Source organism: Sphaerodactylus townsendi, linkage group LG05 (assembly GCF_021028975.2).
Source record: "Sphaerodactylus townsendi isolate TG3544 linkage group LG05, MPM_Stown_v2.3, whole genome shotgun sequence".
Classification (NCBI taxonomy): domain Eukaryota; kingdom Metazoa; phylum Chordata; class Lepidosauria; order Squamata; family Sphaerodactylidae; genus Sphaerodactylus; species Sphaerodactylus townsendi.
This window is the reverse complement of record NC_059429.1, coordinates 7,954,355-7,969,907: the sequence shown is the minus strand read 5'-3', so window position 1 is coordinate 7,969,907 and position 15,553 is coordinate 7,954,355. Positions and strand designations below refer to the sequence as shown.

The 15,553-nt window shown below is 77.8% G+C and overlaps 1 protein-coding gene across 1 annotated transcript in view; it reads left to right on the top strand.

Annotated features, from left to right (window-relative positions):
* Positions 1-3,369, top strand: part of ANO8 (anoctamin 8) — a 39,261-nt gene extending 35,892 nt beyond the window's left edge. Inside the window, exons 9-10 of the mRNA XM_048497754.1 lie at positions 664-790; positions 3,296-3,369. Coding sequence (XP_048353711.1) covers positions 664-790; positions 3,296-3,369 — 201 coding nt within the window. The remainder of the gene's footprint in view (positions 1-663; positions 791-3,295) is intronic.
* Positions 3,370-15,553: the final 12,184 nt, after the last annotated feature.

Sequence of the window (15,553 nt, the reverse complement as noted above, 5' to 3'; positions counted from 1 at the left end):
GAGCTCCCCCATCCTCCTGCTCTGCTTCTTGTGGCTTGTGGGCCACCGTCCAGAGTGGGCGGGGCTTAGCCAGAGTGGGCAGGGCTTAGGAATCAGGCACCCCCACGTGGCTAAAAATTTCTGCGCCTGAGGCAACTGCCCACTTTGCCCAATGGGTGGTACGCCTCTGCTCCCCAGGGTCAACCCCCCCAATTCTCCAGGAATTTCCCAACACAGAGTTGGCAGCTCTAACCAGTGGCGTAGCGCCAAGGGGTGGGGTGTGTGCACGCGATGCACTGGGCGCCTACCGGTGCGGGGGCATGGCAGGGCCATTCCGGGGTATGGCAGGAGCGCAGGGCGCACACGTGCCCCGAGCACAGTTCCCCCTCGCTCCGGCCCTGGCTCTGACCCTATGTTCAGTTTGCACAAGGGGAAAGCGAAACAATTTCAGCAGGGATTTTCAGCCCCAAAGAGCCTGCAGGAGAAAACCGGAATCAGTTTCGTTCTTTCTTGTCCTCTTGTCAGGTTTCGAACATAACAAGGTCAAAATTGGTGCTTGGGTTTCTGGTGTTCTGAGCCTGAGCTGGTGAGGGCAGCGGGATCTTCCGGGCCTAGCGGTTGCTGCGCAGGACTTCCTCCCGCATCCGCCTGCTACCTGTCGTGTCTTCCTCTTTCCCCACCCAGGAGTTTGTGCTGAGCATCAAAGAGCTGCCCCGCATCGTGCGCTTCTTGCCCAAGATCCTGCTCGCTGTCATCGTCACGGCCTGCGATGAAGTTTACAAGAAGATCGCCTACTGGCTCAACAGCATGGGTGACTGCTCACAAGCACGGCCAGATGTTCTGCCCCCTCCCCTCCCCTCTCCACCGAATTGCAAGCTTGAGTATTCAATGCATTGGTCAAAGGCCCATTCCACATGGGCCAAGAACCGTGGGTGTGAGACGGTATATAACCCATTTTGGGGGGGGTGGACTTCGCCCCCTTGTATTCCCCTCAACCTGGGTTTTTGGTAAATCGCTAAACAAGCAATTCTGTTGAAAAATCCCAGGTTGGAGCTGCTCCTGAGCGAACAGCCAATCAGGGAGCCTTTTATTTCCCTCCTTTCCACCCCGTCCTCCATGATCAGGGAGAAGCCGCCCACCATTCCCCAACCATTGCAGGGAGCAGCAATGGCGTAGTGGTTAAGAGCAGGTGCATTCTAATCTGGAGGAACCGGGTTTGATTCCCAGCTCTGCCGCCTGAGCTGTGGAGGCTTATCTGGGGAATTCAGATTAGCCTGTGCACTCCCACACACGCCAGCTGGGGGACCTTGGGCTAGTCACAGCTCTTCGGAGCTCTCTCAGCCCCACCCACCTCACAGGGTGTTTGTTGTGAGGGGGGAAGGGCAAGGAGATTGTAAGCCCCTTTGAGTCTCCTGCAGGAGAGAAAGGGGGATATAGATCCAACTCTTCTAGTGGCATAGGAGGTTAAGAGCTTGTGTATCTAATCTGGAGGAACCGGGTTTGATTCCCAGCTCTGCCGCTTAAGCTGTGGAGGCTTATCTGGGGAATTCAGATTAGCCTGTGCATTCCTACACACGCCGGCTGGGTGACCTTGGGCTAGTCACAGCTTCTCGGAGCTCTCTCAGCCCCACCTACCTCACAGGGTGTTTGTTGTGAGGGGGGAAGGGCGAGGAGATTGTCAGCCCCTTTGAGTCTCCTGCAGGAGAGAAAGGGGGGATATAAATCCAAACTCTTCTTCTTCTCTTCTTATTTATTTATTTATTCATTTATTTATTTAACACGTTTATCAGCTGCCTTTCTTCCTTACAGAGCTCAAGGCAGCTCACAATATAAATAAAATACATAAAAACATAAAGCCAAAATTTAAGATCACCCCTTTGAACTTCTGTAATCAGATGAGGTCCTAAATAAAACTTTATTCAGCTGCCACTTAAAGATCGACATGAGATCAGGCATACCTCCCTGGGAAAATATAGTTTGTCTCAGAAAAATATGTTAGTAGGGTTGTATATTCCTCCACCACAGAACTTAACCACCACCCAATTCTTAGTGCCTGTCTAGCTCGGCTCCCCCTCACCTGTTAGAAAATGTGAAAGTAAAAATACATTTTGGCATTCAGCCTAAGCATAAGCATAAGCATTTTATTGTCATTGTGCACGCACAACAAAATTTACAGCAGCATTCCTCAATGCACACAATTCCAGACTCATACCCCATCCTCGCTTTCCCCTTCCTCCACCCATCCCTACACAGCTCCAAACACATCAACACGAAGCCGCGGAGTTCAGCATCGCCACAGCTCTAGAGTAGAAGCTGTCTCTAAGCCTCTTTGTCCTAGTTTCGATAGACCTGTATCGTCTGCCGGATGGTAACAGTTCAAAAAGAGAGTGTGCTGGATGAGACAGGTCTCTCAGAATATTTTGGGCTTTCTTTAGGCTTTGGGAATTATAGAGTTCTTCCAAGGAGGGGAGAGGGCAGCCAATAATCCTCTGAGCAGTAGTGATCACCCTTTGGAGCACCTTCCTATCTGCCACTATGCAACTGAAGAACCATACCCAGATGCAGTAGGTGAAGACACTCTCTATAGCACAGCGGTAAAAGGACACCAGGAGTTTTCCATTCAGCTGTTGTTTCCTTAAAAGTCTCAGATAGTACAGTCTTTGTATTAGTACAGCTCTTGTATTAAAGCATTTTGTCCAATAATGCACAAAATAACGGGCAGTGCGTTAAAACGGATGATGATTCCCCTATTCATTTGGGACTATGTTCTACTGCGGAGCCATACAATTTTCTTGACTGCTGCACCTCAATTGACCGTACTAACATCTTTTTCTGATACTGAGTGCAGTTCCATGCTCATGGGGCTGCCATTGAAAAGACCCTGTTCTGTGCACCCAGGAAATGGACGCAAGAGTCAGGAGAGCCTCTCCCTGCAATATCAGTTCTTGGGCAGAAACCAGTGGGAGAAGACGATTCTTGAGACACCCCAGTCCCAAGCCAAGTGGAGGATTAGATAGGGCTTTGGTTTAATTCAGCAACGCTTCACTTACCTTTGAAGCACATTGGATAGCTGACGGGTGAACAGGCTGACACCCACCAGTGTCTGTGATCAGATGGTGCAGTCATTGGAGGTTAAGAATAAATGGGAGGTTTGCGTTCACAGGGGAAATTGAGGGGCAGGGGTCATTTTATGTCACAAATTGTTTGCGCGCCTGGAGGCTTGGACTGAGGAATAATCCACAGCAGCCCTGGAGAGATCATGCTTTGACGGTTCTTCTTTTTCAACACCCTCTTTTTTTTTTTTTCATTCTGGCAGAAAATTATCGCTTGCAGAGTGCCTATGAAAAACACCTCATCATTAAAATCGTCTTGGTAAGTTGGACTGATTGACAGGACTTTAGGAAACCTGTCCTCCATCCCATTTGCCCCTCCCCCCCTCCCCCGGATAGCACTAAGAAACATGACAGAGAAGGAGGAGGAGGAGAAGTTTTGGATTTATACCCCCCTTTCTCTCTTGTAAGGAGACTCAAAGGGGCTTACAAACACCTTTCCCTTCCTCTCCCCACAACAAACACCCTGTGAGGTGGGTGGGGCTGAGAGAGCTCCGAAGAACTGTGACTAGCCCAAGGTCACCCAGCTGGTGTGTGTTGGGAGTGCACAGGCTAATCTAGTTCCCCAGATAAGCCTCCACAGCTCAAGTCCAACCCGCCGGCACACTCGATGAGCAGGTGGAGGACTGGAATGCCCGGCTCTCCGATGCCATCGATGTTGTTGCCCCCCGGCGTCCTCTACGCCCCCGCTCTCGACGCGCTCCATGGTATATACCGGAGTAGAGTTGCGGCCGATGAAACGGGGTCTTAGACGCTCTTAGAGAGCGAAAAGTGTGGAGGAAATCTCACGACGAAGCTGCGCTTAACATCTTATAGGACGCTTATGAAAGCCTATGAGATGGCGACGGCTGAAGCTTAAGAGGGTCTTCTCCTCCTCCTCCCTCGTTGTCCGCTAGCTCTACCAGCTCAATTGTTTCAGAGACTGCGGTCATTGACCTCCTTGTCAGAGAGGTCATCAACTTCTCAATTGGATATTAGCTGTGAGGCATTTATGAGCTTTTTATGCGGATAAGGCTGCGCTTCGCTCCGCCGTGACCTTCCCTCCACGCTATTGCTACAATTAGTGAACTGGAGACTCCCTTGCCATCTTCAGGCCCTTGTTTGGCCCAGTTTTCCGGGCTCTGTGAAGCCGCTGTTGACAGGACCTTTAGCTGCTGTTAGACTGAACTACCTGTCCTCTGGACTGCGTGCCTGCCTTGGCTCGCGGAAAGCTCGCTGCCAAGCGGAACGTTCACGGCCCCATCTGTTGAGTATCAATAATAACTCCCTTTGAGCAAGGAGTTTTCCTGGATGGGTTGAAGGAGGCAGTGGTCCACCCACTCTTAAAAAGACCATCATTAGATCCTGGGGATCTGGCCACCATCACCAAGCCCCGTTTCGAATGTTTCGTTTGTGGGGAAGGTAATTGAGAGGGGGGTGGTGTACAAGCGTCAGGGTTTCCTGGATGACACATCGGCTTTTGACCCCTTCCAGTCCGGCTTCCGTGCTGGGCATGGGACGGAGACTGTTCTCGCCGCCGTCACAGATACACTCCGCGATGCAGCTTCTTGACTGAGGCGGATCGGCGCTGCTGGTATTGTTAGATCTTTACCGCGAGCGTTTGATGTGGTCGATCATGACGTTTTGAGCCACCGCGTGGCTGCCGCTGGAGCAAGGGCACTGTCCTTCAATGGATTACCTCGCTTCTCTGGGGTCGGAATCAGCAAGTGAGGCGCTGGGATGAGGCCTCCTGGAAGTGCCCTCGCTTCATTGGCGTGTACCCCAGGGGGCATTATTATCTCCTCCGCTGTTATTTAATATCTACATGCCACCCCTTGCCTGTAGCTGGTACGGAGTTTTGGGCTGTCTTGTCATCAGTATGCGGATGACACTCAGCCTATTCTGTTGATGGAGGTGGGGGGAACAGCCACCGCCTCTGCAGCTCTTGGCTACAGCATTGTTTGGAGGCGGTTGCTGGTTGGTTGCGAGAGAGCAGGTTAAAACTGAATCCATCGAAGACGGAGATCCTCTGGCTGGGCCGTGAGGGGGAGAGGGGGATGTTTCAGCCGCCGGTGTGGGAGGGGGTCACATTGGCACCGACCCCCTCCGTACGCAACCTGGGGGTCCACCTGGACTCGTCTCTATGGTGGCCCATATAACCCGGGTTGCTTTTTTCCATCTTCGTCAGGCCCGGCGGCTGGCCCCCTTCCTCTCCCAGACCGACCTGGCCACAGTGATCCATGCAACGGTCATCTCCAGATTAGACTATTGTAACTCGCTCTACGCGGGCCTTCCCTTGCGTTTGATTCGGAAGTTAAAACTGGTCCAAAATGCAGCTGCGCGCCTGCTCACAGGCAGTGCCATCTGGGATCATATCCAGCCTGTGCTGCGCCAGCTGCATTGGCTTCCAGTAGAGTTCCGAATCATCTTCAAGGTGTTGGTGCTGACCTTTAAGGCCTTACGCGGCCTGGGACCTTCGTATCTTCGGGACCGCATCGCCCCACATGTCCCTATACGGCCTCTTCGCTCAGCGGCTGGCCTCCACGCGGGCCAGGGCCTTTACAGCTCTGGCCCCAGCCTGGTGGAACGCTCTTCCACCAGCTGTCCGGGCCCTGCGGGACCTTACCGAATTCCGCAGGGCCTGCAAGACGGAGTTGTTCCGCCGGGCCTTTGGAGGAACCAGCCGTTGATGGTGCCCCCCCGCCCCCATGGCCTTTTACATCTGTGCCTTCTGCCATCTGGGATTTGCTGATCTTCCCTCCCTGAAAGAGGGTTTGGAAATGGAATTGTCGGACGCCATTGCAAGTTAATTTTAGTCTTTATACTTAGTCTTTTCTATCGCTGCTTTTAATGGTTTTAGTTATTTTACTTGTATATGATAGGTATTGTGCTGTATGGTGGGGGGGGGGGGGGGTGGGGGGGGGGGGGGGTGGGGGGGGGGGGGGGTGGGGGGGGGGGGGGGTGGGGGGGGGGGGGGGTGGGGGGGGGGGGGGGTGGGGGGGGGGGGGGGTGGGGGGGGGGGGGGGTGGGGGGGGGGGGGGGTGGGGGGGGGGGGGGGTGGGGGGGGGGGGGGGTGGGGGGGGGGGGGGGTGGGGGGGGGGGGGGGTGGGGGGGGGGGGGGGTGGGGGGGGGGGGGGGTGGGGGGGGGGGGGGGTGGGGGGGGGGGGGGGTGGGGGGGGGGGGGGGTGGGGGGGGGGGGGGGTGGGGGGGGGGGGGGGTGGGGGGGGGGGGGGGTGGGGGGGGGGGGGGGTGGGGGGGGGGGGGGGTGGGGGGGGGGGGGGGTGGGGGGGGGGGGGGGTGGGGGGGGGGGGGGGTGGGGGGGGGGGGGGGTGGGGGGGGGGGGGGGTGGGGGGGGGGGGGGGTGGGGGGGGGGGGGGGTGGGGGGGGGGGGGGGTGGGGGGGGGGGGGGGTGGGGGGGGGGGGGGGTGGGGGGGGGGGGGGGTGGGGGGGGGGGGGGGTGGGGGGGGGGGGGGGTGGGGGGGGGGGGGGGTGGGGGGGGGGGGGGGTGGGGGGGGGGGGGGGTGGGGGGGGGGGGGGGTGGGGGGGGGGGGGGGTGGGGGGGGGGGGGGGTGGGGGGGGGGGGGGGTGGGGGGGGGGGGGGGTGGGGGGGGGGGGGGGTGGGGGGGGGGGGGGGTGGGGGGGGGGGGGGGTGGGGGGGGGGGGGGGTGGGGGGGGGGGGGGGTGGGGGGGGGGGGGGGTGGGGGGGGGGGGGGGTGGGGGGGGGGGGGGGTGGGGGGGGGGGGGGGTGGGGGGGGGGGGGGGTGGGGGGGGGGGGGGGTGGGGGGGGGGGGGGGTGGGGGGGGGGGGGGGTGGGGGGGGGGGGGGGTGGGGGGGGGGGGGGGTGGGGGGGGGGGGGGGTGGGGGGGGGGGGGGGTGGGGGGGGGGGGGGGTGGGGGGGGGGGGGGGTGGGGGGGGGGGGGGGTGGGGGGGGGGGGGGGTGGGGGGGGGGGGGGGTGGGGGGGGGGGGGGGTGGGGGGGGGGGGGGGTGGGGGGGGGGGGGGGTGGGGGGGGGGGGGGGTGGGGGGGGGGGGGGGTGGGGGGGGGGGGGGGTGGGGGGGGGGGGGGGTGGGGGGGGGGGGGGGTGGGGGGGGGGGGGGGTGGGGGGGGGGGGGGGTGGGGGGGGGGGGGGGTGGGGGGGGGGGGGGGTGGGGGGGGGGGGGGGTGGGGGGGGGGGGGGGTGGGGGGGGGGGGGGGTGGGGGGGGGGGGGGGTGGGGGGGGGGGGGGGTGGGGGGGGGGGGGGGTGGGGGGGGGGGGGGGTGGGGGGGGGGGGGGGTGGGGGGGGGGGGGGGTGGGGGGGGGGGGGGGTGGGGGGGGGGGGGGGTGGGGGGGGGGGGGGGTGGGGGGGGGGGGGGGTGGGGGGGGGGGGGGGTGGGGGGGGGGGGGGGTGGGGGGGGGGGGGGGTGGGGGGGGGGGGGGGTGGGGGGGGGGGGGGGTGGGGGGGGGGGGGGGTGGGGGGGGGGGGGGGTGGGGGGGGGGGGGGGTGGGGGGGGGGGGGGGTGGGGGGGGGGGGGGGTGGGGGGGGGGGGGGGTGGGGGGGGGGGGGGGTGGGGGGGGGGGGGGGTGGGGGGGGGGGGGGGTGGGGGGGGGGGGGGGTGGGGGGGGGGGGGGGTGGGGGGGGGGGGGGGTGGGGGGGGGGGGGGGTGGGGGGGGGGGGGGGTGGGGGGGGGGGGGGGTGGGGGGGGGGGGGGGTGGGGGGGGGGGGGGGTGGGGGGGGGGGGGGGTGGGGGGGGGGGGGGGTGGGGGGGGGGGGGGGTGGGGGGGGGGGGGGGTGGGGGGGGGGGGGGGTGGGGGGGGGGGGGGGTGGGGGGGGGGGGGGGTGGGGGGGGGGGGGGGTGGGGGGGGGGGGGGGTGGGGGGGGGGGGGGGTGGGGGGGGGGGGGGGTGGGGGGGGGGGGGGGTGGGGGGGGGGGGGGGTGGGGGGGGGGGGGGGTGGGGGGGGGGGGGGGTGGGGGGGGGGGGGGGTGGGGGGGGGGGGGGGTGGGGGGGGGGGGGGGTGGGGGGGGGGGGGGGTGGGGGGGGGGGGGGGTGGGGGGGGGGGGGGGTGGGGGGGGGGGGGGGTGGGGGGGGGGGGGGGTGGGGGGGGGGGGGGGTGGGGGGGGGGGGGGGTGGGGGGGGGGGGGGGTGGGGGGGGGGGGGGGTGGGGGGGGGGGGGGGTGGGGGGGGGGGGGGGTGGGGGGGGGGGGGGGTGGGGGGGGGGGGGGGTGGGGGGGGGGGGGGGTGGGGGGGGGGGGGGGTGGGGGGGGGGGGGGGTGGGGGGGGGGGGGGGTGGGGGGGGGGGGGGGTGGGGGGGGGGGGGGGTGGGGGGGGGGGGGGGTGGGGGGGGGGGGGGGTGGGGGGGGGGGGGGGTGGGGGGGGGGGGGGGTGGGGGGGGGGGGGGGTGGGGGGGGGGGGGGGTGGGGGGGGGGGGGGGTGGGGGGGGGGGGGGGTGGGGGGGGGGGGGGGTGGGGGGGGGGGGGGGTGGGGGGGGGGGGGGGTGGGGGGGGGGGGGGGTGGGGGGGGGGGGGGGTGGGGGGGGGGGGGGGTGGGGGGGGGGGGGGGTGGGGGGGGGGGGGGGTGGGGGGGGGGGGGGGTGGGGGGGGGGGGGGGTGGGGGGGGGGGGGGGTGGGGGGGGGGGGGGGTGGGGGGGGGGGGGGGTGGGGGGGGGGGGGGGTGGGGGGGGGGGGGGGTGGGGGGGGGGGGGGGTGGGGGGGGGGGGGGGTGGGGGGGGGGGGGGGTGGGGGGGGGGGGGGGTGGGGGGGGGGGGGGGTGGGGGGGGGGGGGGGTGGGGGGGGGGGGGGGTGGGGGGGGGGGGGGGTGGGGGGGGGGGGGGGTGGGGGGGGGGGGGGGTGGGGGGGGGGGGGGGTGGGGGGGGGGGGGGGTGGGGGGGGGGGGGGGTGGGGGGGGGGGGGGGTGGGGGGGGGGGGGGGTGGGGGGGGGGGGGGGTGGGGGGGGGGGGGGGTGGGGGGGGGGGGGGGTGGGGGGGGGGGGGGGTGGGGGGGGGGGGGGGTGGGGGGGGGGGGGGGTGGGGGGGGGGGGGGGTGGGGGGGGGGGGGGGTGGGGGGGGGGGGGGGTGGGGGGGGGGGGGGGTGGGGGGGGGGGGGGGTGGGGGGGGGGGGGGGTGGGGGGGGGGGGGGGTGGGGGGGGGGGGGGGTGGGGGGGGGGGGGGGTGGGGGGGGGGGGGGGTGGGGGGGGGGGGGGGTGGGGGGGGGGGGGGGTGGGGGGGGGGGGGGGTGGGGGGGGGGGGGGGTGGGGGGGGGGGGGGGTGGGGGGGGGGGGGGGTGGGGGGGGGGGGGGGTGGGGGGGGGGGGGGGTGGGGGGGGGGGGGGGTGGGGGGGGGGGGGGGTGGGGGGGGGGGGGGGTGGGGGGGGGGGGGGGTGGGGGGGGGGGGGGGTGGGGGGGGGGGGGGGTGGGGGGGGGGGGGGGTGGGGGGGGGGGGGGGTGGGGGGGGGGGGGGGTGGGGGGGGGGGGGGGTGGGGGGGGGGGGGGGTGGGGGGGGGGGGGGGTGGGGGGGGGGGGGGGTGGGGGGGGGGGGGGGTGGGGGGGGGGGGGGGTGGGGGGGGGGGGGGGTGGGGGGGGGGGGGGGTGGGGGGGGGGGGGGGTGGGGGGGGGGGGGGGTGGGGGGGGGGGGGGGTGGGGGGGGGGGGGGGTGGGGGGGGGGGGGGGTGGGGGGGGGGGGGGGTGGGGGGGGGGGGGGGTGGGGGGGGGGGGGGGTGGGGGGGGGGGGGGGTGGGGGGGGGGGGGGGTGGGGGGGGGGGGGGGTGGGGGGGGGGGGGGGTGGGGGGGGGGGGGGGTGGGGGGGGGGGGGGGTGGGGGGGGGGGGGGGTGGGGGGGGGGGGGGGTGGGGGGGGGGGGGGGTGGGGGGGGGGGGGGGTGGGGGGGGGGGGGGGTGGGGGGGGGGGGGGGTGGGGGGGGGGGGGGGTGGGGGGGGGGGGGGGTGGGGGGGGGGGGGGGTGGGGGGGGGGGGGGGTGGGGGGGGGGGGGGGTGGGGGGGGGGGGGGGTGGGGGGGGGGGGGGGTGGGGGGGGGGGGGGGTGGGGGGGGGGGGGGGTGGGGGGGGGGGGGGGTGGGGGGGGGGGGGGGTGGGGGGGGGGGGGGGTGGGGGGGGGGGGGGGTGGGGGGGGGGGGGGGTGGGGGGGGGGGGGGGTGGGGGGGGGGGGGGGTGGGGGGGGGGGGGGGTGGGGGGGGGGGGGGGTGGGGGGGGGGGGGGGTGGGGGGGGGGGGGGGTGGGGGGGGGGGGGGGTGGGGGGGGGGGGGGGTGGGGGGGGGGGGGGGTGGGGGGGGGGGGGGGTGGGGGGGGGGGGGGGTGGGGGGGGGGGGGGGTGGGGGGGGGGGGGGGTGGGGGGGGGGGGGGGTGGGGGGGGGGGGGGGTGGGGGGGGGGGGGGGTGGGGGGGGGGGGGGGTGGGGGGGGGGGGGGGTGGGGGGGGGGGGGGGTGGGGGGGGGGGGGGGTGGGGGGGGGGGGGGGTGGGGGGGGGGGGGGGTGGGGGGGGGGGGGGGTGGGGGGGGGGGGGGGTGGGGGGGGGGGGGGGTGGGGGGGGGGGGGGGTGGGGGGGGGGGGGGGTGGGGGGGGGGGGGGGTGGGGGGGGGGGGGGGTGGGGGGGGGGGGGGGTGGGGGGGGGGGGGGGTGGGGGGGGGGGGGGGTGGGGGGGGGGGGGGGTGGGGGGGGGGGGGGGTGGGGGGGGGGGGGGGTGGGGGGGGGGGGGGGTGGGGGGGGGGGGGGGTGGGGGGGGGGGGGGGTGGGGGGGGGGGGGGGTGGGGGGGGGGGGGGGTGGGGGGGGGGGGGGGTGGGGGGGGGGGGGGGTGGGGGGGGGGGGGGGTGGGGGGGGGGGGGGGTGGGGGGGGGGGGGGGTGGGGGGGGGGGGGGGTGGGGGGGGGGGGGGGTGGGGGGGGGGGGGGGTGGGGGGGGGGGGGGGTGGGGGGGGGGGGGGGTGGGGGGGGGGGGGGGTGGGGGGGGGGGGGGGTGGGGGGGGGGGGGGGTGGGGGGGGGGGGGGGTGGGGGGGGGGGGGGGTGGGGGGGGGGGGGGGTGGGGGGGGGGGGGGGTGGGGGGGGGGGGGGGTGGGGGGGGGGGGGGGTGGGGGGGGGGGGGGGTGGGGGGGGGGGGGGGTGGGGGGGGGGGGGGGTGGGGGGGGGGGGGGGTGGGGGGGGGGGGGGGTGGGGGGGGGGGGGGGTGGGGGGGGGGGGGGGTGGGGGGGGGGGGGGGTGGGGGGGGGGGGGGGTGGGGGGGGGGGGGGGTGGGGGGGGGGGGGGGTGGGGGGGGGGGGGGGTGGGGGGGGGGGGGGGTGGGGGGGGGGGGGGGTGGGGGGGGGGGGGGGTGGGGGGGGGGGGGGGTGGGGGGGGGGGGGGGTGGGGGGGGGGGGGGGTGGGGGGGGGGGGGGGTGGGGGGGGGGGGGGGTGGGGGGGGGGGGGGGTGGGGGGGGGGGGGGGTGGGGGGGGGGGGGGGTGGGGGGGGGGGGGGGTGGGGGGGGGGGGGGGTGGGGGGGGGGGGGGGTGGGGGGGGGGGGGGGTGGGGGGGGGGGGGGGTGGGGGGGGGGGGGGGTGGGGGGGGGGGGGGGTGGGGGGGGGGGGGGGTGGGGGGGGGGGGGGGTGGGGGGGGGGGGGGGTGGGGGGGGGGGGGGGTGGGGGGGGGGGGGGGTGGGGGGGGGGGGGGGTGGGGGGGGGGGGGGGTGGGGGGGGGGGGGGGTGGGGGGGGGGGGGGGTGGGGGGGGGGGGGGGTGGGGGGGGGGGGGGGTGGGGGGGGGGGGGGGTGGGGGGGGGGGGGGGTGGGGGGGGGGGGGGGTGGGGGGGGGGGGGGGTGGGGGGGGGGGGGGGTGGGGGGGGGGGGGGGTGGGGGGGGGGGGGGGTGGGGGGGGGGGGGGGTGGGGGGGGGGGGGGGTGGGGGGGGGGGGGGGTGGGGGGGGGGGGGGGTGGGGGGGGGGGGGGGTGGGGGGGGGGGGGGGTGGGGGGGGGGGGGGGTGGGGGGGGGGGGGGGTGGGGGGGGGGGGGGGTGGGGGGGGGGGGGGGTGGGGGGGGGGGGGGGTGGGGGGGGGGGGGGGTGGGGGGGGGGGGGGGTGGGGGGGGGGGGGGGTGGGGGGGGGGGGGGGTGGGGGGGGGGGGGGGTGGGGGGGGGGGGGGGTGGGGGGGGGGGGGGGTGGGGGGGGGGGGGGGTGGGGGGGGGGGGGGGTGGGGGGGGGGGGGGGTGGGGGGGGGGGGGGGTGGGGGGGGGGGGGGGTGGGGGGGGGGGGGGGTGGGGGGGGGGGGGGGTGGGGGGGGGGGGGGGTGGGGGGGGGGGGGGGTGGGGGGGGGGGGGGGTGGGGGGGGGGGGGGGTGGGGGGGGGGGGGGGTGGGGGGGGGGGGGGGTGGGGGGGGGGGGGGGTGGGGGGGGGGGGGGGTGGGGGGGGGGGGGGGTGGGGGGGGGGGGGGGTGGGGGGGGGGGGGGGTGGGGGGGGGGGGGGGTGGGGGGGGGGGGGGGTGGGGGGGGGGGGGGGTGGGGGGGGGGGGGGGTGGGGGGGGGGGGGGGTGGGGGGGGGGGGGGGTGGGGGGGGGGGGGGGTGGGGGGGGGGGGGGGTGGGGGGGGGGGGGGGTGGGGGGGGGGGGGGGTGGGGGGGGGGGGGGGTGGGGGGGGGGGGGGGTGGGGGGGGGGGGGGGTGGGGGGGGGGGGGGGTGGGGGGGGGGGGGGGTGGGGGGGGGGGGGGGTGGGGGGGGGGGGGGGTGGGGGGGGGGGGGGGTGGGGGGGGGGGGGGGTGGGGGGGGGGGGGGGTGGGGGGGGGGGGGGGTGGGGGGGGGGGGGGGTGGGGGGGGGGGGGGGTGGGGGGGGGGGGGGGTGGGGGGGGGGGGGGGTGGGGGGGGGGGGGGGTGGGGGGGGGGGGGGGTGGGGGGGGGGGGGGGTGGGGGGGGGGGGGGGTGGGGGGGGGGGGGGGTGGGGGGGGGGGGGGGTGGGGGGGGGGGGGGGTGGGGGGGGGGGGGGGTGGGGGGGGGGGGGGGTGGGGGGGGGGGGGGGTGGGGGGGGGGGGGGGTGGGGGGGGGGGGGGGTGGGGGGGGGGGGGGGTGGGGGGGGGGGGGGGTGGGGGGGGGGGGGGGTGGGGGGGGGGGGGGGTGGGGGGGGGGGGGGGTGGGGGGGGGGGGGGGTGGGGGGGGGGGGGGGTGGGGGGGGGGGGGGGTGGGGGGGGGGGGGGGTGGGGGGGGGGGGGGGTGGGGGGGGGGGGGGGTGGGGGGGGGGGGGGGTGGGGGGGGGGGGGGGTGGGGGGGGGGGGGGGTGGGGGGGGGGGGGGGTGGGGGGGGGGGGGGGTGGGGGGGGGGGGGGGTGGGGGGGGGGGGGGGTGGGGGGGGGGGGGGGTGGGGGGGGGGGGGGGTGGGGGGGGGGGGGGGTGGGGGGGGGGGGGGGTGGGGGGGGGGGGGGGTGGGGGGGGGGGGGGGTGGGGGGGGGGGGGGGTGGGGGGGGGGGGGGGTGGGGGGGGGGGGGGGTGGGGGGGGGGGGGGGTGGGGGGGGGGGGGGGTGGGGGGGGGGGGGGGTGGGGGGGGGGGGGGGTGGGGGGGGGGGGGGGTGGGGGGGGGGGGGGGTGGGGGGGGGGGGGGGTGGGGGGGGGGGGGGGTGGGGGGGGGGGGGGGTGGGGGGGGGGGGGGGTGGGGGGGGGGGGGGGTGGGGGGGGGGGGGGGTGGGGGGGGGGGGGGGTGGGGGGGGGGGGGGGTGGGGGGGGGGGGGGGTGGGGGGGGGGGGGGGTGGGGGGGGGGGGGGGTGGGGGGGGGGGGGGGTGGGGGGGGGGGGGGGTGGGGGGGGGGGGGGGTGGGGGGGGGGGGGGGTGGGGGGGGGGGGGGGTGGGGGGGGGGGGGGGTGGGGGGGGGGGGGGGTGGGGGGGGGGGGGGGTGGGGGGGGGGGGGGGTGGGGGGGGGGGGGGGTGGGGGGGGGGGGGGGTGGGGGGGGGGGGGGGTGGGGGGGGGGGGGGGTGGGGGGGGGGGGGGGTGGGGGGGGGGGGGGGTGGGGGGGGGGGGGGGTGGGGGGGGGGGGGGGTGGGGGGGGGGGGGGGTGGGGGGGGGGGGGGGTGGGGGGGGGGGGGGGTGGGGGGGGGGGGGGGTGGGGGGGGGGGGGGGTGGGGGGGGGGGGGGGTGGGGGGGGGGGGGGGTGGGGGGGGGGGGGGGTGGGGGGGGGGGGGGGTGGGGGGGGGGGGGGGTGGGGGGGGGGGGGGGTGGGGGGGGGGGGGGGTGGGGGGGGGGGGGGGTGGGGGGGGGGGGGGGTGGGGGGGGGGGGGGGTGGGGGGGGGGGGGGGTGGGGGGGGGGGGGGGTGGGGGGGGGGGGGGGTGGGGGGGGGGGGGGGTGGGGGGGGGGGGGGGTGGGGGGGGGGGGGGGTGGGGGGGGGGGGGGGTGGGGGGGGGGGGGGGTGGGGGGGGGGGGGGGTGGGGGGGGGGGGGGGTGGGGGGGGGGGGGGGTGGGGGGGGGGGGGGGTGGGGGGGGGGGGGGGTGGGGGGGGGGGGGGGTGGGGGGGGGGGGGGGTGGGGGGGGGGGGGGGTGGGGGGGGGGGGGGGTGGGGGGGGGGGGGGGTGGGGGGGGGGGGGGGTGGGGGGGGGGGGGGGTGGGGGGGGGGGGGGGTGGGGGGGGGGGGGGGTGGGGGGGGGGGGGGGTGGGGGGGGGGGGGGGTGGGGGGGGGGGGGGGTGGGGGGGGGGGGGGGTGGGGGGGGGGGGGGGTGGGGGGGGGGGGGGGTGGGGGGGGGGGGGGGTGGGGGGGGGGGGGGGTGGGGGGGGGGGGGGGTGGGGGGGGGGGGGGGTGGGGGGGGGGGGGGGTGGGGGGGGGGGGGGGTGGGGGGGGGGGGGGGTGGGGGGGGGGGGGGGTGGGGGGGGGGGGGGGTGGGGGGGGGGGGGGGTGGGGGGGGGGGGGGGTGGGGGGGGGGGGGGGTGGGGGGGGGGGGGGGTGGGGGGGGGGGGGGGTGGGGGGGGGGGGGGGTGGGGGGGGGGGGGGGTGGGGGGGGGGGGGGGTGGGGGGGGGGGGGGGTGGGGGGGGGGGGGGGTGGGGGGGGGGGGGGGTGGGGGGGGGGGGGGGTGGGGGGGGGGGGGGGTGGGGGGGGGGGGGGGTGGGGGGGGGGGGGGGTGGGGGGGGGGGGGGGTGGGGGGGGGGGGGGGTGGGGGGGGGGGGGGGTGGGGGGGGGGGGGGGTGGGGGGGGGGGGGGGTGGGGGGGGGGGGGGGTGGGGGGGGGGGGGGGTGGGGGGGGGGGGGGGTGGGGGGGGGGGGGGGTGGGGGGGGGGGGGGGTGGGGGGGGGGGGGGGTGGGGGGGGGGGGGGGTGGGGGGGGGGGGGGGTGGGGGGGGGGGGGGGTGGGGGGGGGGGGGGGTGGGGGGGGGGGGGGGTGGGGGGGGGGGGGGGTGGGGGGGGGGGGGGGTGGGGGGGGGGGGGGGTGGGGGGGGGGGGGGGTGGGGGGGGGGGGGGGTGGGGGGGGGGGGGGGTGGGGGGGGGGGGGGGTGGGGGGGGGGGGGGGTGGGGGGGGGGGGGGGTGGGGGGGGGGGGGGGTGGGGGGGGGGGGGGGTGGGGGGGGGGGGGGGTGG